At 35.6% G+C, this 21,529-nt stretch overlaps 1 protein-coding gene across 1 annotated transcript; it reads right to left on the reverse strand.

Annotated features, from left to right (window-relative positions):
• Positions 1-6,578: 6,578 nt before the first annotated feature.
• On the reverse strand, positions 6,579-12,841 carry LOC144562756 (disease resistance protein RGA2-like). Its single transcript, XM_078312013.1, has 5 exons — positions 12,759-12,841; positions 8,885-12,568; positions 8,494-8,639; positions 7,691-7,874; positions 6,579-7,059 (listed from the first exon to the last, which is right to left on the reverse strand). Exon 2 carries the CDS (start codon positions 12,564-12,566, stop codon positions 8,994-8,996), a length of 3,573 nt encoding a protein of 1,190 aa, XP_078168139.1. The 5' UTR covers positions 12,567-12,568; positions 12,759-12,841; the 3' UTR covers positions 6,579-7,059; positions 7,691-7,874; positions 8,494-8,639; positions 8,885-8,993.
• Between the last annotated feature and the right edge of the window lie 8,688 nt (positions 12,842-21,529).

A 21,529-nucleotide genomic window follows, 5' to 3' on the forward strand; every position in this document is an offset into this window, starting at 1 on the left:
TATATGTATATGTATATGTATATGTATATGTATATGTATATGTATATGTATATGTATATGTATATGTATATGTATATGTATATGTATATGTATATGTATATGTATATGTATATGTATATGTATATGTATATGTATATGTATATGTATATGTATATGTATATGTATATGTATATGTATATGTATATGTATATGTATATGTATATGTATATGTATATGTATATGTATATGTATATGTATATGTATATGTATATGTATATGTATATGTATATGTATATGTATATGTATATGTATATGTATATGTATATGTATATGTATATGTATATGTATATATGTGTATATAATATATGTATAACTCATTTTTTTTTATAATATATGTATATGTATATGTATATAATATTTATGTTTATGTATATGTATATTTTTTTTTTTAGAGTTTGGAGAAAGAAAATATCCATGGTCTGATTTTTTTTAATAATATATGTGTGTGTATATATAATATAATATGTGTATAATATATGTATATGTATATGTATATATGTGTATATAATATATGTATATGTATATATGTGTATACATATACATAAACATAAATATTATATACATCTACATAAATATTATATACATGTATATTTATATATATGTGTATATATATGTATATTTATATATACATATACATACATATACATATACATACATATACATATACATATACATAAATATACATATACATATACATATACATACATATACATATACATACATATACATAATGGATATTTTTTTTCTCCAAACTCTAAAAAAAAAAAAAAAAAAAAAATCCGGAGCGCAGAAAAAATCTGCGCTCGGAATAAAAAATTCTAAAAAAAAAAAAAAAAATTTCGGGGCGCAAATTTTTTCTGCGGCCCGGAATAAAAATTCCGGAGCGCAGAAAAAATCTGCGGCCTGGGTATTTTTAAAATTCCACCCAAAACCTGGTTATTTTTAATAAAATAATTCTTTTTTTGGGTATTTTTAAAAAAATCGGATTTAATAAGGCAAAGTCGGTTGAGACTTTAGAGAATCTCCTTCCTGTGCTTCTCAATTCCCATAAGTGGCAATTAATAAATGTCAGCGAGATTGCTTCAAATCAGAAGATTAAAACTATGGGAATCTGTTCCAAAGAATTTAGAAATGTTCTTGTTCAATGTCTAATTATAGCCGTTTGATTTATATTAAGATTTGTACCAACAAACTTAAAACCAGTGTTGTAAATAATGGTATGCGCTCATCGGACGGATAGGATACTGTTAAGCGATTATTCGGGAATAATTGAGAATAATCGGGTATAATCAGAAATAATCGGCCGATTATTCAAGAAAATTTGTAACGGCTTGATCACCGCCAACGATTAATTGGACGATTAATCGGCCTAAACGGACTTTTTTACAACGATGCTTAAAATTGTATAAAGTTTAAAGTAGGATTAAAATGTCTAATTATTTTTGTTCTTCAATCATATCTCATATTTTTATTTTTATTTTTAAATTCTAAAGAGTTGATCAAATGTGCTTGAAGATCAAATTTTATATATTTTTTTAATTTTTTTACTATTTTTAAAAATTGATATAGAAGATTAATTACGAACCATTCAAAAACATGAACTTTGTAACTATCTAAAAAATGAGTAAAAAAGTTTGAAAAAATATAAAATTTGGTTTCCAAATATATTTAATATGAAGATCATGATGAGTAATTAGAACTGACTTTTGAATTTTTAAACCAAAAATAAAAATGTGAAATATAATTGAGACACCAAAACAAATAAATATTTAATTTTATTCTGAATTTTAATTATTTGTATGAACTTTCACACAAATCAGACTATTTAGATCCGATCGATCCTGAACAAAACTTTTGGTCAAAGAAATCCACAAAAAGAAACAAAAAATGTCTTCGCATGCGCTAATTGTATGAGAGTTCAGCGGCTGGTGGTCTTCATCGAGTTCAAGTACGGGTCAGATCAGATCGAGCATTAAATGCCACATATCTAATTCCGCTAATTAAATTGAGTATTCACTGCCATGCACATGCACTAGGGGTACGTGAAAACGGAGTGGATACGAAGCGGATAGTGATAAAATTATATCTGTATTCTTTTTGTATTTTTTGGATACGGATACGGATACGGAGCAGAAAATTTTGTATTCATAGAAATTATAAAATTCGGATGTACATAAATAAAAAGTATATAGTTTGTATCAAATATAGTAAAATCAGATTCATTGAGTCCGATTCATAGATTTTTTTTTTTCTTTTAAAAACCACACATAAAATTTGCAAAAAAAAAAATGGATCGGACTCATTCCATAAAAGGGTTGATTTTATGTGGCGCAAAATTATATGTATTTACGGATACAGAGGGTTTTGTGCCGTAGAAAATCAATTAGAAAATTTATGGATCGAACTCGACTCAATGATTCCATAGAAAATCATTGGTTACAGATGATTTTGTGCTGCAGAAAATCAACCCCATTATGAATCGGAATAAAAAAATATTAAAGTTCATAACATTTATTCAATTATAGTGAATAATATAAATTTTCATAATATATATTAAAATATATGATATATATCTACTATTCGAATATGGATAATTGAAACGTAAAACTATATCAGTATCCTTATTCATACAAATATTCAGATATTGGATATCTATTTCTTAGTACGGATTAAGATTTAATCATACTTATATTAATGCCGGCATTAATTGAGATGACCAAGAATATTTTTTGAAGTGCCTATATACAATTAGACATGTAACAAGTGCCAATTATGAATTAATGCATATAAATATATAACCATAATAATACCCAAAAAAAAAAAAAATACACCAACTTAATTATCTGACAAAATGGGCTTAATATATAATTGACATGCATGCCTCTGTACCATGTAGCAATCTAAAAAGTTATCCGATAAACGGAACTCGCATTTCCTAAGATATATTTTTTAATTATAGCGGGTACCAGCCGATTTCATTGAAAATGAAACCATTTAACAGAAAACTGGTACCAAACAGCTGGTACCAGTCTCAAACAATACTTCCTAAATTTAGTTCATACAATAGAAATTAAATCTAAAAGCTAGAAGCATCCTGATGTATGATATCATGATATATATACCAAACAAAAACAAAGAAACATACAGCAAGCATGAGATAGCTAGTAAACATCCCTACTCAAAAATTGCTTAGTCTTAAACTTTTTGCATATCAGTCCCTGTATAACTGTATATGTTTTGTTTGAGTTATAGACTTATAGTTGTATGGTTGTTATATATATATGTTTGTATTTAACTCTTTGTAGATTCTAGGTTCTTTCTTTTGTAAGTGGTACCAGTCGTTTCAATATAAAAAAGGATGTTCTCAAAAGAATTAAATAAAATTAAAACTTTGAAAGTAAATTATATATATGTTATATATTAGACAGAGGGACAGTCTCATAATTGGATTTAATATAGTCGATCTAATGATACATCGATCAAAGTCAAAGATATGATATATGATAAAATATACACAACAGATAGATCTCATCACATTTTATAGATACAATTAATATATGAATACTATAAATTATTTCTTTAATATTGATTTGTATTTTTGAATTTTATATCTTGAGGCCTCAGTTTTGAACATCTAGAGGCGCGCAGCGACAAGAAACGAAGCTATAAATGAGCTACGGAAGCAGGCCGAGGGAACCAAGAAATGATGCAAAGTCTAATTAAAGGCCTTTTTAACTTGTCATAGTTATGCGACAAGGCTTCCTAGAAACAGAAATGCCACATTTTCCCCAATGGCAAAAATTATTACAAAGATGGACACGTACTGGTAAAAAATTGAAGACCACTTGAGGTGCATCATATATATACTCATATAGAATACATTAGCTTTGCATTGATATTCTCATCTAGCAGGATATTGTTAGCTAGATTTGACATCTCTGTGGCCGGTAGATCGGATGGCATAGCTGAAAAATGCAAATAAGCAAGCTCCACAGCCATTTGATGCGCGTTACCAATAACCGATGATGCCATGAAAGTGGTGACAGACAACCATGCAAGTGGACATCTAATGTTCCATTAGCTATAAACTCGTAAACCATGAGAGGCTGATCCAGGTCCACACAACACCCAAGGAGACGGACAAGATTCCGGTGATTGACTTGTGACAGAATGCGCACCTCATTGAGAACTTGGTCCGTGGACTTGGTGTTCCCGAACTTAATTGGCACATTCCCTTGTAATTTGTAAACGTCACCACTTCCACCAGCTCCCAGGAGATTATTGCACAAAAAGTTGTTTGTGGCACGCTTCGTATAGCTAATCGTTTAGCCATCCATCCTTTCCTCACGGTACCGGATTGAGTACAATTGAATCGGACGGTCCAAAATTAGAATTTTTAATACTGCTCTTAATTATGTCATCCCAAGCAGGCACCGTCTGAGATTAAACCTGAGTCGTCCGTTTCAATTGTATTGAGTCAGGTACCTGGGAGGATATGCATGTAACTTAATTAGTAGTTGAAATTCGACTTTGTCATCGTAGAGACCTGGATTCAAATGCCGACTATCATGCATTATATATTTTATGTTTCAGCCCCCTTAATGTACATTTTCTAATTCTGCCCCTGTATATACTAATGCATACAGATGAAGTTCTAAAGAGAAAACCATTTTTTGTTAAATGGCCTAACGCATTAAATAAATAATGAAACTTAAAGGCTAAAGGATCCTTATTATTTAGTTTGCGTTAAATTGGTTTCTGAATTTCATAGGTGCAAAGGACAGATGTGAAGCCACGATGACCGAGTCCCCATCGTGTTTGGTGAGTTTAACTCTCAAATCTATCAAATCGGTTTCAAATGACGAATTCAAACCGTTGAAACCCGCCTACCTTACGAGTGATGCGTCTATATGTGAAAATTTTAAACGTTCGAATTAATTTAGTATAAAGTCAAGCAGTCAAAAAAGGTTAAAAAATAAATGCACTAAAATTAATTTATTAACCTTTTAATTTTGACCGATTGATTTTATACTAAATTAATTCAAATGTTTAAAATTTTCACATGTAGACGCATCATTCATAAGATAGACGGGTTCTAACAGTTCAAATTCGTCATTTGAAAGATTTTAAAGTTAAGCTCACCAAACACTTTGGTGAGCTTAAGAACACCCTAGTTCTACTCATAATATAATATAAAAAAATTATATTATATAATATAATAATATTATAAATATAATAATATAATATAAAAAAATATATAATATAATATAATAATATTATAATATAATATAATATTATATAATATAATAATAATATAAATGAAAATCTCGGACGGGTTTTATAACTCCGTCTGAGCTATTTTTTGTTTTGTTTTGTTCTGGACTGGTCTTTCTATTCCGTCCGGATTTTTTTTTCTTTTCTTCCACGCAACTAAGCTGCTGTTAGCGTTAATTAGATTAAGAAATCCGGATGGGTTAATTAGTCCCGTCCCATGGGACGGGTTATTTGAACCTATTCTACTTATATCTCGACAAATTTCAAAAACAATCCCATATTTCGATATTTTATTTTATTTTTTTCTATTAATAAAAAATTCGGATATATCGCCGTGGCTATAGGTAGGTTTAAACTTTATTCGTTTCACATATTTTATTTTATTTTTATGAAATTTACACATCAAACCTTAAATTTTACATATTCTTAAGTAGCAATTATGCATAATATAAATTTTTTTGTATATATATTTCTTTGAAAACTAACCATTGTTAGTATTATATTATGTATTCTAATTGTCGTTATTTTTTGTTGAAGTGCTTTTTCTTTCATTAGGATATAATTTATTGCTATTACAAAATAATATTCCTAGTACTATTCAAATAAAAATGAAATTTTTTGGTTTGCTAAAATCTTCCGCCTAAATAAAATATTTAGTCATCTTTAATAAAATAATATTTAATATTATTTAAATATTAAGTTTGAAATATATATATATATATATATAGAGTATGGCTAACGCGCTTCCTCTAGCATATGGGCCGAAATGCTTCCGGTGGAAATTTGAAATTTCAAAATCCAAAAAGTCGATCTGAACCGTTCATCTCCTTCTCCATATTAATATCTGCTTGGAGACCAAATTTTACATTTTTCTGAAATTTTTTACTATTTATTAAGCCACTTTGAAAATCGCTGATCCAACAGTAGCTTAACAAAACAGTAAAACCATTCAGCGGGCTCCGACTGGACGCCCTTCGTCTCTCCTCTCCTACCCCTTCTTCTCCTTCCTCCACCAAGGGCGCCTCCTACTCCGGCTCTCCCTACAACCTCTCCTCTCCGGTTGCTGCTTCTAAGCAGTCCTTTGTCATCGGTACGTAGAAGAAGAGATAGAAGAAGAGGGTATTTTAGTCATTAATTATTATTTGTGGCAAAATTAAAAATTAACTAAGTTTAGAGTGGCATTAGGATGATTTCTAATTTCGGGGTGGCATTTTTCAAATTTTAAGGTTTTGGAGTCGCAAATAACCAATTTTCCCATTTTTATATGATTTAAACTGATTAGCAACAGCAACAAGGTTTTGAGTGGCATACCCCAAAAAAAATTGGTAAAAGTGTGCAACCAAGTAACAAATACTATGAAACAACCCTGATGAAAGTATGGTTTAACAAGCAAACGTTTCCTCAACCGTACGTAATACTAATTTTAATTTTATCACAGAATAATCAGCCCAACCGACCTGATGTCACAGAAATGAGTCCCATGAAACTTTATACAACGCCAAAATCTAGGATTGAAACCCAACCATCCAGAAACAAAGTCAATGCAATCAATTTACATTTCATCAGAAAAAAAACATAGTCGATCTATAGGCCTGCGCATCCATACTTGCAAAACACATCTGAAATTGCACTTAGTATAGTCCCCATTTTCAGTTTAAAATTCATCAGGTTCGAGAGTTGGCATCTAACCCCCTCTCATTAAAAATTGATTTTGTATCATCTGGCACAGCCGTACAGGTATTGTACCTAGGGGTGATTAATGAGCGAGTTAGGGTATGCTCATGCTCACTCATTAAGTAAATGAGCGAGTTTAAATGACCGGATAAATGAGCGAGTTGTAAATGAGCGAGCATTTAATGAGCGAGTTATGAACGGCTCACGAGTTATGACTTATGACTCATAACAAAATTATATAGTGTGCCCACGCATAACAAAATTTGTTAAAAGTCATCATAACAAAATCCAACAAATTGTCATAATTCATTTAAATGAGCAAGTTATTATGACTATTACTTGTTTTGGTCTTTAGGCGGAGGTTTTGGTTCTACCAATTTACAAAAAAAAATGAATATGAAACTATGAATATTAATATATTACACAGGATTAAATGTTACATTGTGCTCACTATCTATCAATCTTAATGAGGCAAGGTTGATGTTACACATAATTACATAGGATTAAATGTGGCAGGAATTAGATGTGGCAAATTCTTAATGAGCGAGTTATGAGCGAGTTGGGTCATGCTCATGCTCGCTCATTAAGTAAATGAGCGAGTTGTTAATGAGCGAGTTTAAATGAGCGAGTTTTGGCGAGCTTTTAATGAGCGAGTTATGAGCGGCTCACGAGTTATGAGCGATTTACTCACCCCTAATTGTACCAGACTACTAGTATGGCTACATATGCAGTCTAATTCAGGACTGAACATGGAAAATTCACCTTCTTATTCTTATCCATCTAAAGACGACAACAGATCACTCAGAGAACCCAAACAAGCTGCCCCAACTGGTACCAAATGTCGAAGATACACTAGTGGTACAAAAACCAAAGCAGGTACCACCCACCTGCACCACTTCAAAAAAGGAAATTAAAAAAAAAGAAGAGCAAAAACTAAAGAAAAGCTAAACATAAATTTGGCCACCAACATCAGACACCTCAACAGGGAATTTAAGAAAACTAGTCCCTGATAGAATGGAACTTGTCAGAAATGCAGTTTGGATGCCTTGTAAATTTTGTCCATGTCCTTTGAAACCGTAACTTTTGCTTTTTATCTAGAAAAAATCCATGTTTTCTGCTGTTTAGGCTTAGTCATTTCAGTTCTTTTCTTGGAAACTTTTTATTATCTTTTTTTTTTTTTTTTTAATTTGAATTGCTATCAATCTAAGTAACACTTGTAAATGTGGTAGCTGCTGCAACTGGCTTGACCTAACTGAATCTCAGATCAAATTAATTATATCAGAACCAATTAACAATTAAAATCAAACAAATCATTATGCCCGTAACTAATGCAGTACAAAACAGGATTATTGATTAAATAAGATAATTTAAGCTCAACTGCAATTAGCCCTTCTTTCATATTGCACATTGAATTAATTTGTTTAGAAATGAGAATTAAGTCTACCAGGAGTTGTATTCCAAATAAAATAATATTTCAAAATATATTAAAAAAAGACAGAATTATACTCTGCACAAAGGAATATATGAAGCCACCTTGTCTTGATCCTGACACTTTCGGACAACTCTGAGCTTGTATCACTGTACTATCATCAAAAGTTTGTGTTTGCTACATCACTCGGCTATTGACCCCATGAGGTGGCTTCATATAGTCACTACATTTGCAATTTATTTTCATGTCAAATCCCACAGATATAAATTTAGGAATTTTTTTTTCTTATATCCAAATGGTGTAGGATAATTACTGATTGCTGTTGAATTAATATTTCTAAATCTAGGTGGGCAGCAATATCAGCCTGTCTCTATTCCACCAAAAAATAAATCCTACAAATATCATTTCTCTGTCTTATTCTATGAAATATGAGAAAATGAGAAATTATATAGCAAGTAGATAACGTACCTTTCAAATGAAGATATCTTTAGGACTGCACAGACAAATAAGGGATTTTGAATGATGAAATCAACCGATCGAGTTAGATCTCAATTATTTACAAATTGTATATCAGAGATTAACTGCGAGTACTTGCCGTGCTTTCAGATATCCATTTTTCCAAGAGGGGACACCCAATGATAGGTAAATTATCAAGACTCCTTAATCGCTGTGATAGGCCTTCTGGAAGGATCCTTATTTTGGGGCAGCACCATATTTTAAGATCCTTGAGCGCTTCAAGCCCTTGCATCCCTTCTGGCAGAGATGCTAGGTTGATGCAATTATCAATATAGACCGTTTCAAGAGCAATGAGGCATCCTATGCTTGATGGAAAGGAGTTCAAACTTTCTAATAAATAAATTTTTAGCTCTTTGAGAGCCACCAGACTACCTAACCATTCTGGTAAGCATTCAAGCTTTGGGCAATCACTAATTTTCAATTTCTCAAGGGATCTCGGGAGTTTGGGAATTTCAGCCATCTTCGGGCAATTATCAATTGTAAAATCTTTAAGTTTGGGCAATAGGGCATGCCTTGTTGGTGTCTCTAACAGCGGCTCCGATGATGATCCGAGAAAGTTTATGCATCTACTCACATCCATATCTCGTAGGTAGATGAGATTACTGAGCTCTTCCTCTGGCCAAGAGGTAAAACCATCACAATCATTGATCTTAAGAACTTCAACAAATCTGAAGCACTTCCAAACCCATAGGGGTGAATTTGATGAAATAGGTGAGAACCAAAAGTTGCATGAAGATATCCTTAGTTCAAGAAGAGCTGTTGTATTAACATCAACACTCAACTCCTCACTTTCACTTCCAATTGTTGGTGGTAGGATGTGGTTGAATCCACGGATACGTAAATTCTCAAGAGACACCCAAGGTTTAAAAGAGAGATTTTCACCACTGCCTTTAAGATGAAGTCTCTGGATAGTTGTTATTCCAGTTGTAAGGCTCGGCAGGGTCTTGTTTCCTCGAACTACCATTGTTTTCAGTAAAGGGGTGACAGGTATGGCACTTAGCTTGGGACATTCCACGATCGACAGATAACTTAGCACAGGAAAAATTAGCAGTGACTTATCTCCAATATCCCCTTCGTACCAGCAATCCAAATTTTCCATTTCATGTAAATAGAAGGATTTCAGTGAAGAAAAAGTTATGGCTGAAACTTCACCACAACAGAGTTGCCTCAAATTATCCATACACTTTATGTGCAAGACTTGGAGAAGACTTAGCCTATGTAATGGTGGTAAATTGGTGCACCTTCTACATTCAATTATATATAGCTCAACTAGGTTTTCCAGTATATGATACTCTGTCATCCAGATGGGAAACTTATCACCTATATATCCGTTGATTTCTAGATCCTTTAAATTACTACAAGGTTTAAGAGCATCCAGCACATCAAAAGGATCAACTACAATTGTCTTTGAACCATTAGATTCAGCACATCCAGCACATCCAGAACTGTTACGCTTACGCATTCCCCAACAAAGAGTCAAACGATCCAAATTTTGTTTAGATGCCATATTTGCCTCTTTTGCATCTCTAACATCACTAATTTCCCTTAGATTATACACCTCTAGTCGGCCTCCAAGATTTAAGGTATTGAGCTCCCCAATTTTATTTCCTTCACCAATGCCTACTATGTAATATGATAGTGTCTGTAAAAATTTTAGCTCTCCCAGGCTTGGTGGCATGCACTGCAATTGAGAGTCACCTTCAATGTAGAGATGTCGAAGGCTCGTCATATATCTCATTCCTTTAGGTAGTTGGGAAAGATACACACACATATTGAGTATAAAAGTTTGCAAAAGATAGAGCGTGGTAATTGCATCCGGTAATGTTTCCATATACGTGCAGGAAAGATCAAGATATCTTAGGTGCTTTAACTTTCCAAAGGGTATTCCTATCTCCAGTGTTTGACTGTATGCAGGACGGTCTAATACTCGCAAGGAGTTGGATTTTGAAACTTTAATTTTCTCCCTTGTGTTGTGCAACAGGAAAATGAGACTACGGGCAACAGGAAAGCATTCAATGGCTTCATGAACATCCACATGAAGACATTCCCATGAGATATGTCGCACATTGTATTGTGGTGTATTATGAATTTGTGATGATCCTTGCAACGAAAGACATTCATCTCTCATCACGGACTGAGCAAGGTCGTGCATAAGATCGTGCATTTTGCACATGGTCATATTAGATTGATATCCATGTTTACCTAAAACTTGCTTAACATCTTGGAAGAAGGACCTCCAAGCCAACTCGTCGAAAATATCATTGCCCGTCATTTCCAGGTTGCCCGGCATTTCAGACGGAATAAATCCATTGGCCATCCAATACTGCACCAATTTTTCTTTTTCCATCACATAATCCTTTGGAAAGACCGCACAGTAGGCAAAACATTGTTTCATGTATGAAGGCAAGTGGTCATAGCTTAGCCTCAGTATGGGCAAAACCACATTATTAGCATGCTTATGTTTCCATGTTGTGCTTTGTTCGAGTACTGCTGACCACTCACGTACCTCATGCTTATTACTCATTAAGCCACCGAGTGTTTTAATTGCTAGCGGTAGTCCCCCACAATTTTGCACCAAGTTCTTGCCAATCTCAACCAGCTCTAGTCGCTCCTTTATCCCATTTCTAAATGCCCTCTTGTGAAACAGGTTCCACGAATCCTCCTCACCTAAGCATCCCAAAATGTTACTATGCACCGCACCCATTATAGATGCCACTGTAACGTTCCTTGTGGTAACTAGTACGGTGCTCCCTAAATCACCGCAGTTCAAAAGAACTCTCAGTTGTTCCCACTTATCCTCTTTATCATTCCAAACATCATCCAATACAAGAAGATATCGTTGTCTGCTTATCTCCTGACGTAAACGATTTTGGAGCAGCTCCATGTTGTCACAGGGAATTTTGGAGTCCTCTTTGATCACGGTATCGATGATCAATTTAATGAGATGGGGAACTCGAAATTCCTCAGACACACAAACCCAGATGAGTAATTTGAAATGTTCTTTTACCCGAGGATCATTATAGACCATCTGAGCAAGGGTGGTTTTTCCGATCCCCCCCATGCCAACAAGTGGTAAGACCGTGAGATTATTAGTCGGACTCGCCTCAGTTAATAATTTCACTAATTCTTCTTTATCTTCCCCCCTCCCTACAACCTCCGACTCAATTACATAAGAATAGGTTGGGTCACGATTAACGACTCGCTCTTCTTGCCGACCTTGAACAAACTTAAACCTCTTCATCTCAGTGACAAGATCATCAATTCTCCCCACAACATCATTCAACTTTCTACTCATCTTGTACCGAAACAGAACTGGAACATGACCACTTGCCTTGCCTTCCTTGTGCCCGCGTTTGACAGCATCCTGACGTAGCTCCTCGTAATGGAACTCATCAAGAACATCATCTGCATCATAGGCAGCTGATTTTAGGTTGGCCAGCCAGGATTTCACGGCCGGTTTAGCTTCCCGTTGTTCCTCGGCGTCGGTAAGTACATCCTGGACAGCGAGCAGCTTGTCGTGAAGCTTCTTGCGCTGGTCATCAATGCCCCACATCATGCCAATATGCTGCGCCAGTGAATCTGCTGATTTCTGCATCAGGATTCGGAGCAGAGCTGATAGCACCGGGTCCGCCATCGCTGATTTGGAAATTGGAAGTTAAAGAGATATGGGTTAGAGAACTGTAAATTTTTTGTGATCCACAGTTCTATTCAACCAAAATAGTGAGTGAGAGAACAGATTGAGAATGGCGATAGCAAAATGCAGATGAGAAATAAGCAAAAGTGTTTGACGGATGAGAAATGAGATTTGGAAAATATAAACACGTACTCTACGGCAAGAGATGAGAGAGAGTCCGAAACAGAGATTGCAAGATAGATTGAGTAGAGATGAAGATGAATAGAGATAGCTGGGGATTGAATTTGGCCGAATTTTTTATTAATAGAAATTAAATAAATTAAATATTTAAAAACAACAATACTGTTGAGTTTTATCGAAAACTAAGTAGACCGGGTTGCCTAAACCCGTCCCACCGGACGGATCCAAATACCCCGTCCCGGTTAATCCTAATACCCTTTGCCGTAATAAAAAAAAAAAAAAAAAAAAAAGACACCCGGACGGATTTAGAAGACCCGTCCCGGAAAAAAAAAAAAAAAAAAAAAAATGCGGACGGGTTAAGGCGTCCCGTCCAGACGCAAAAAAAAAAAAAAAATTAACCCGGACGGGTTAAGAGACCCCGTCCTGTCCCCAGCGCGTAAAACCCCCCTCCTTCCCTTTCGCTTTCGCTTTGCTCTCCTCACCCGCTGCTCTGCCTTTTCCTTCTGTCGGACCCAGCCAGCAGCGACGCAAACCGCAAGAACTGTCGGACCAAACCGGACGAGGCTCAAGGACGGACTAACACAATCCGTCCGGATTTCACCTTGGTGGCTGCTGTGCTTCTCCATTCCTCAATTCCTCATTAAAGGTTTGTTTTTTTTTTATATATAACTAAAATAAATTAGTGTTAAAATCTGTTAATTAATAATAATTTATATTTTGATTTGTTATCAAATTATGAATTATAGTAAATTTTATTAATTTGTTAATTGCATTTTTAAAAAACTAATAAATTAGGGTTTTAGAATTTGGAAAAATTGATTTATTTTTAAACTCATTTGATATGGTATAAATTAATTTAGTTTAAATTAGTTCATAGCATAGAATTAAGAGTGTTGATTAGGGTTGTTCAAATGGTAAAAATTTAAAATCGAAATAGATGAACCGATTGAACTTTCATATAATATGAATTTGATCGGAACCACCCCGGTTTATTTGTTAATATCCCGGTTTATGAACACCTCTAGTGTTGATAGCATTATTTTAATTATTCTTGAGATTAACTATCTACTCTCAATTATTAGTTGCAATTTATTAGATATGAATAATTCATAGGATTATTTGGACAATATTCTAGGCTAAAAGTTCATAGTTCATTAATTTTAGATTTTTTGGTAATACAAGTAATTTAGGTAATGTAGGTACTTATTTTTCTAATCTATTATGAAAATAAATTGAATTAATTAGATTTCATTTTATTAGTTTGGTAAGTGTATTTTGCAAGAAGTGATAAATTAGATAATTTATTCAACTCGTATTTTATTTATTTCTCAATTTATTTATTCTTGTGAGTTTTAGAGTTCATAGGTAATTGCTTAATTTAGTAATTTATTTAATAATGTTAGTGGTTAGTAAATTTAGATTGTTATTATTATTTTTTTAAATATCATGCATGCAGAATGTCAATTAGTCGTGATTCGGGTGGCCCTTCACATGCTGCAGCTGCACATGATGATTTTGGTCTTGAATCGGCATGGTCAGCAAATAATTTTAGCAAATTATTATGGATGCCGCATGACCAACATAAGGTCTCACGAATCCATGATGTTGTAAGTTACTCCATGAATCATATAAATTTTTTTTTTATAGAATGATATAACTATTTGAATTACAATATTTTACTTTAATTAAATTGTATGACATTGACAGGATTACAGAGATGTAGGAGTGGACCCTCGAGGTATCTGGACTAAGATTAAGTACAACGACCTTTGCAAACCATTCTTGCTTAGTCTCGGTTTGTATCAGGTTTCTCAAATGGCTCACATAAAGATTGACCCATCACTCCTCGCTGGTCTCGTGGAGCGATGGAGACCAGAGACCCACAGTTTTCATCTTCCCGTGGGAGAGATGACAATTACGCTACAGGATGTTTCTTGTCTCTGGGCGCTGCCGATCGTAGGGTTACCGGTGACAGGTCCTTCAGACCGTACTTGGTCTATCTTAGTGGATCGACTTCTTGGAAATGGAACCGCAAGTGCGGTGCTTAAAAAGAAAAAGAGATCGGGGCCGGACGAAACGCAAGAGGTTCGAACAATTTCTGGGTATGCTATAAGTTTGAAGGAGTTGCGTATTCGATTTGCTGCAATGCCAAATACGAACCCGGGTGAGCCGACAGAGGAGCAGATACGGCAGTACACAAGGGCGTATGTACTCGATTGTTCGGGTCTATGTTTTTTGCTGATTCGTCGGGAGATTCGGTTCCGGCAATGTATTTGCAATTTCTAGAAAATCTTGATTCCCCGGAACAGTACAACTGGGGTGGGGCTGTTCTAGCTTATCTCTACAGAAGCCTTTGTGTTGCGGTTCAGCGTAAAACAAAGCTTATGTCAGGGCCAACTGTGCTTCTACAACATTGGTGTTGGTCTCGTTTACCGACCGGCCGTCCTCGTCCCTTAAATGATTGGAGTCCAAATTGGTCCAATCCAAATGAGCAAGAGTGTCCAGCATTCGGAGATAAGTGGTGTTGTCTCCATGATTATCGCCAAGGTCACAATCGGAGTGGAGTTAGTTACTTCCGCAACGAACTGCAGAAGCTCGAAGATTACATGGTAAATTGGGAGCCCTACAACGCATTGTTAAATCAGATACTGTGTAAGCTGCCATCACGAGTTAATGCCGAAAGGGGTGTATGGCTAGCTCGTGTGCCACTTGTGCACTTTTGGATAATTGAGCATTATTATCCAGATCGTGTGATGAGGCAATTTGGGTATGCACAGCCGCTCCCGCCACCACTGCCGCTCCCCGAGGATGAGGTACGCCGGTTACATAAATTTGTTCACAGTTCCAATGTGGGCATAGTAAATTGGTCTAATGTGCACCAGAATTACGTAAATGAGGCATCTAATCCAGGAGACCACTTGGTTGTTCCAACCGGGTATTGGAGTCATTACGACATATTGGGATATCGAAGTTGGTTCCAGGAAAATGGCATGTTCAATATCTTCTTAGGAAAGCGGTGCATAGAGGGTCTTGATGATCCCATTCCAGAATACAGAGACGAGATTGGCGAAGTAGGGTACATTCCCGGTGCCCCGAAATCTACACGTGATGTAAGTTTTATAAGTTAAAGATATTAATGAGATGTTATTATTCTTTCAATGGACTTATCATTTTTTTTATTTTGTAGACATTACGAGGGATAAAGATAATATCAGCAGCTGTGGGATTGACGAAATCGAGGGCACTCAAGAAAATAGGAAAATTTTTTCTGAAAGCAAGTTGTGGCCTTCTCAGAGACAACGGTATGGAAGCTAAATTGCAAAGTATGTTGAGGGAGGCTGATCTTCCAGACAATATCGATGACATCTCAGACGGTGATAATCCAGAACACATCCCTGACTTGCCACAAGACATAAATCCCAACTATCACGAGAGATGGATAGAAACAAATGATGGGTTAAATGAATATCTTGCAAGCTTTCAACCCGAACCTAGTCATGTTGAGCTGGTAAGTATAAAAAAAAATACTTTAATTGGTTGTCGATTATGTTTATTAAGAAAAGTAATATTTATAGGGAGATGAGGATCATGGCACGGCTGCACAAGGAAACACAGATGGGCAATTCTTCTCAGAGTTGTTGTGTAGCTCGGCATATTCCGAAGATCATCAAGCAGGACCTAGTCAGGTCCATCAGGTATAAATTTCATCACTTATAATGTTTAATTTTAATGCTCGTTGATACGGTTTATTAAGTACTAAATTAATTATTATAGGAATCAGAAGTTCCTATCACGTTCACACAAGACAACACAGGACCTAGTCAGGTTTATCAGGTAATTTTAACTCTCTTGAAATAAATTTTAAATAATCGTTTATTGTGTTTGATACAAATAGTAACATAGTTATTTCAGGGTATGAATGCGCATGTCAGTTGGGACCAGACATACGATCAGGCCTATCCTCCGGATGCGCAATACACGGGTCACACAGGACCTAGTTTGGTCTATCAGGTAATAATTTTCAAATTTTAATTTTTATTTAAATAAGAGTCGATTATGTTTACTAAATGCTAAAGTGAATGTTGTAGGATTCGGATCATATCGAGCTGGCCCCGTTAGATGTTACTGGTGCACAAGACAACATAGGACCTAGTCCGGTCGTTACGCCACGTACACAATCTGTAATGTGTTGTGTACTTTTTTCATCAAATTCTCGGCAATGTGTTGTGAGCACAATCTGTGAACGCACTCGCCACCATCCTCGTACCAACCACCGTATCTGTCGGTGAATACTTTCTTGATTCCCATGTGCCGATCAGAAACAACGCACATGAACTTATTACCAATTACCTCCAGACGAAACCACCTCATGAACCATCCCCATGTCTGGAAACTCTCTTCCCCGACTAATGCAAAAGCCAGAGGAAGCAACTGGTTCTCAGCATCGTAACCGCACGCTATCAGCAATCTCCCTTGATACCTACCAGAAAGGAAGCATGCATCAATACTAATGATTGGCCTGAGATGAGGCACTGCAGCAATGCACGGACCGTAAGCCCACGCAGCTGCCTTAAACAACCTTTCTGTTGGATCATCTGTGGGTTCGTGCGCAACTCCGAATTTTGTTCCTGGATTGTCTTTTTTAATTGCTTCCAACAATGGAGTGAGAAGATCGTAAGATTTTTCCCAACTACCGAATAGTTGTGCGATTGCCAGCTCTCGACCACGCCACAACTTGTTATATTTGGGAATGATTCCCTTGTATTTTTTACGGACTAGCCCTTTAACGCTTTTAATGGTTAAGGCAACATTCTCCCTAATATCTTCTCGTATAACATCGGCGACAATTTTTGCAGTTAATTGTGCATGATCGGTACGAGAAGCATCAGCATGGCATGTATGTGGTCCTGAAATTGTTCTAATTTCCCACTTAGATGAAAATAATCCAGACTTAGCATACAAACGCCACGTACACCTCGTGTCCTTGCAATTGACTACCATGCTAGTTCTATTGCTCCCCGTAATTTTTACTTCAATATTCTTTTTGATGTGATAACTATTTATTTTCAATTGTAGGGCCTCTTTTGAAGAGAACTCATTACCTACAGCAAGTGTATCATGAACATGATTCGGCCTACCGAAGAAGTTGACATCTGCGGGTTGAAATGCTGAGGTGTCATTAAAGCTTGCCACAGGGTGACTTACACCGCGGTCACTTATGGGAAAATGTTCAGCCTGAACGCGTGGTGTTTGGTGTGATTGTGTTGACGTATCATCTCGGACATCCCCTTCTGAATCAGCTTCATTATCCCAGTCAGCGTCATCCTCACATGAGTCAGCGTCCTCTTCATCATCACTTTGCGGCACATCATCAAAATCAGCATTAGGATCAGCTGCCTCCGGTGGATCGATCCATGGGCTATTCTGATTACTGTATTCTGTCTGAACAGACGGTGACAACTCGTTCATATTGGGATAAGGATGTAGATAAAGGTCTCGCCTCGGTGTTTGTTGTGTTGGATAGGGTTCGAAGAAACTGGGACCCGCATAGTTATCACTATATTGGGTCTGTTGAGGGTCTTGCCTCGGTGTTTGTTGTGTCTGATAAGGTTCAAAGAAATTGGGACCCGCATAGTTATCACTATGTTGGGTCTGTCGAGGTTCTGAATTTGGTTCTGGTACCATACTATTAACAAATAACTGCGGTTGTATTTCACCGATGATTGGAACCAACTCAATGTATAAATCAAGAAAAGTATACTGGGTTTGGGCACGCATACTTTGGATATAAATACCTCTCCAACTCTGATCGCACACGATTTCAATTTTCTCATAATAACGTCGGGTTGTTGTACCCACATTAACCCGTGCATGTGCTTTTAGGTTATACTCATTCTCAGAATATCCAAGTTGGCGATAAATTTCACCTTTCACATCATACCAACCGTGTTCATCAGTCACACTCAATGAAAATTGAGGACTAATACTATACTCTACTCCTTTACGACCCTGTCGTATTTCACCACCAAAATAAATCCTCAACATCAACATGATTAATTATTTTTATAAATTAACCTGCACAATAATAAATAAATCACATATTATTATTATTATTATTATTATTATTATTATTATTATAATAACTAATATTAATTAAATTATTCTACAAGAGTTACTAAATGACATATCAGAAAATAACAAAATCATTTAATTGAACAAACATAAAGTTCAATAGTTACGTAAAAACAAATTAAGTTTGATAACATTTTAGTGATACTATTAAATAAAAATTACATAACCTACACCATAATGAATAAATTACATATTACTATTATTATTATGTTAATAAAAACTAATATTAATTAAATTATTTTATAAAAATTACTGAATAATATAACATAAAATATAATTGAGTTACCTGTTTGAAATTTGATTTTGCAATTAACAACTTCTTTCTGTCTCTGACATTCGCTTCTGACGTTCGCTTCTGCTTTCTGCGTGGAGAAGAAGAACTACGCGGAGAATGAGAAATAGATGCTCAGCGGGGCGTTAATTAGTGGACGGGACCCGTCCAGGAAATTTTTTTTTTTTTACGGGTTGGGACGGGATTCTTCAACCCGGCCTGCGAAATTTTTTTTTTTTTTACGGGGTGGGACGGGATTCTTCAACCCGGCCTGCGAAATTTTTTTTTTTTTTTTTCGGGGTGGGACGGGATGCTTAAACCCGGCCGACAATTGTTTTTTTTTTTCCGTGATATTGGTTAAGCCTTTAATTAACCGGGACGGGTTATATAATCCCGTCCGGTGGGACGGGTTATATAATCCCGTCCGGTGGGACGGGTTATAAAGGCCCGATCTACCTAGTTTTCGAGAAAAATTAAAATCATTGTTCTTTTTAAATATTTAATTTAGTTTATTTCTATTAATAAAAAATTCGGTTGAATTTGGTTGGGTAAAAGGTGGATAGAACGCACCAGTCTAGATCTTGACTTAAAAAATCTCAAGTCTTCTGCATTATTGTAGAATGACAGATTTTATGTGGCATTCACAGAGTTACAATCCCTGCTGGATATGAATACAAAACAAGTAGTTGCCTGGTAGCTGGTGTAAACATTATTGTAAAGGCAAAGTGGATGCGTCAGTGACCCGCCACACTACCAATAATGCTGTATTGGATTTTGAAAGAAACGACTTGTTTTGTATTCATATCCAGCAGGGATTGTAACTCTGTGAATGCCACATATGATGTTTTGATCTGGAAGCTACCAGTCGTTTCTTTAATATTGTATTTTATTTTTTATTTTATATTAAAAATTATTAAATTTGTCAAAATAAAATTCTGTCTTGAGTGATCTTTGTTATAATTGTCTAAGAGCAATCCCCAACTTGAAAGGAAGAGTTCTAACAAAATTTTAATACTTCCATGTATCCACAACTAGATAACATTCTGTGTCAAAAATAACTCTATAAAAATAGAGATCAGAGGGGGAAAAAAATGGAGAGAGGGAAATCCAAAGTTAACATCTTGAGGCCTCGGTTTTTGAACATCTAGAGGCAGCGAGAAGAAAAGAAGCTGTATATGAGCTAGGGCTGTAAATGAGCTGGCTCGGGCCGAGCTGCACCTTAGCTCGGCTCGTTTATTTTGGCCCGAACCTGGACCGAGCGAGCTAGACCTAGGTCACCCGAGCCAAAATCCCTGGCTCAGCTTGTGACAAGCCAGTCCGAGCTAGCTCGCGAGCTGACGAGCTGGCTCGCTGGACTTTATTATACAAATTCAAAATTAAAAAAATAAGAAATCTCATTCAAAAAATTTAAGAAATTGTTCAGCAGACACATCTTCAAGCAACTAAAGTCCATATCTTTTCTTTCCAAATTGAAAATACATCAATTTTGCATAATTGCGCCTTTGGCCCAGCTCATTTATTTTGGCCCGAGCCTGAGCCGAGCTGGCTCGTTAACAGCTCGGTCCACTACCGAGCGAGCTGTTAGCGAGCGAGCTAGAGGCGAGTCACGAGCGAGCCGCGAGCTTTTTTGACAGCCCTAATTATGAGCTACGGAAGCAGGCCGAGGGAACCAAGAAATGATGCAAAGTCTAATTACAGGCCTTTTTAACTTGTCATAGTTATGCGACAAGGCTTCCTAGAAACAGAAATGCCACATTTTCCCCAATGTCAAAAATTATTACAAAGGTGGACTCTGGGAAAAAAATTGAATGGTCGTTGTACGTAGGTAGAGGAAGGAAGGGGAGGTGAAAAATAGAAGAGAACAGAATGGAATAGAAATGAAAATTAACACATTTAACATCTTTGTGTTTGAATGATTAATGAAAGAATGTAAATTTAACTTTTTTTTATATCTTATTTCTTATTTGGTTGATTAAAATTTAGAAAGTTAATGAGAAATTTGATGGTTGTTGTATGTTAATTGTGACAAAAAATTTGTATGAGAATTATATAGGTAAAATATAGAATCGGACATTTGTGTTACTTTTTTTCTAAAAATATTTGCAACAAAATTTATTTTCTTCCGTTACACTCCAAATTAGAATAGAAACTAATTCCATTAATTAATTACAATGATAAAAGGTTAAACCCTTCACCTCCTGTACTCTTCACTTCCGATATATATAATTTTGTCAACCAAACACAATTCGACGATAAGTTTCATTTTCTTTTCATTCCCTCCCTCTACTCTCCATCCAAACAAGGTGCTAGGATGGAGAGTAGAGAAAGGGAAGGAACTAAACTCAAGTTTTCTACAATCACAAAATAAACTCTAACCACT

Source organism: Carex rostrata, chromosome 1 (genome assembly GCF_964058835.1).
Source record: "Carex rostrata chromosome 1, lpCarRost1.2, whole genome shotgun sequence".
Lineage (NCBI taxonomy): Eukaryota > Viridiplantae > Streptophyta > Magnoliopsida > Poales > Cyperaceae > Carex > Carex rostrata.

Excerpts from the sequence above, each read along its gene's own strand:
- LOC144562756 (XM_078312013.1), bottom strand. The coding sequence starts at position 12,566 with ATGGCGGACCCGGTGCTATCAGCTCTGCTCCGAATCCTGATGCAGAAA.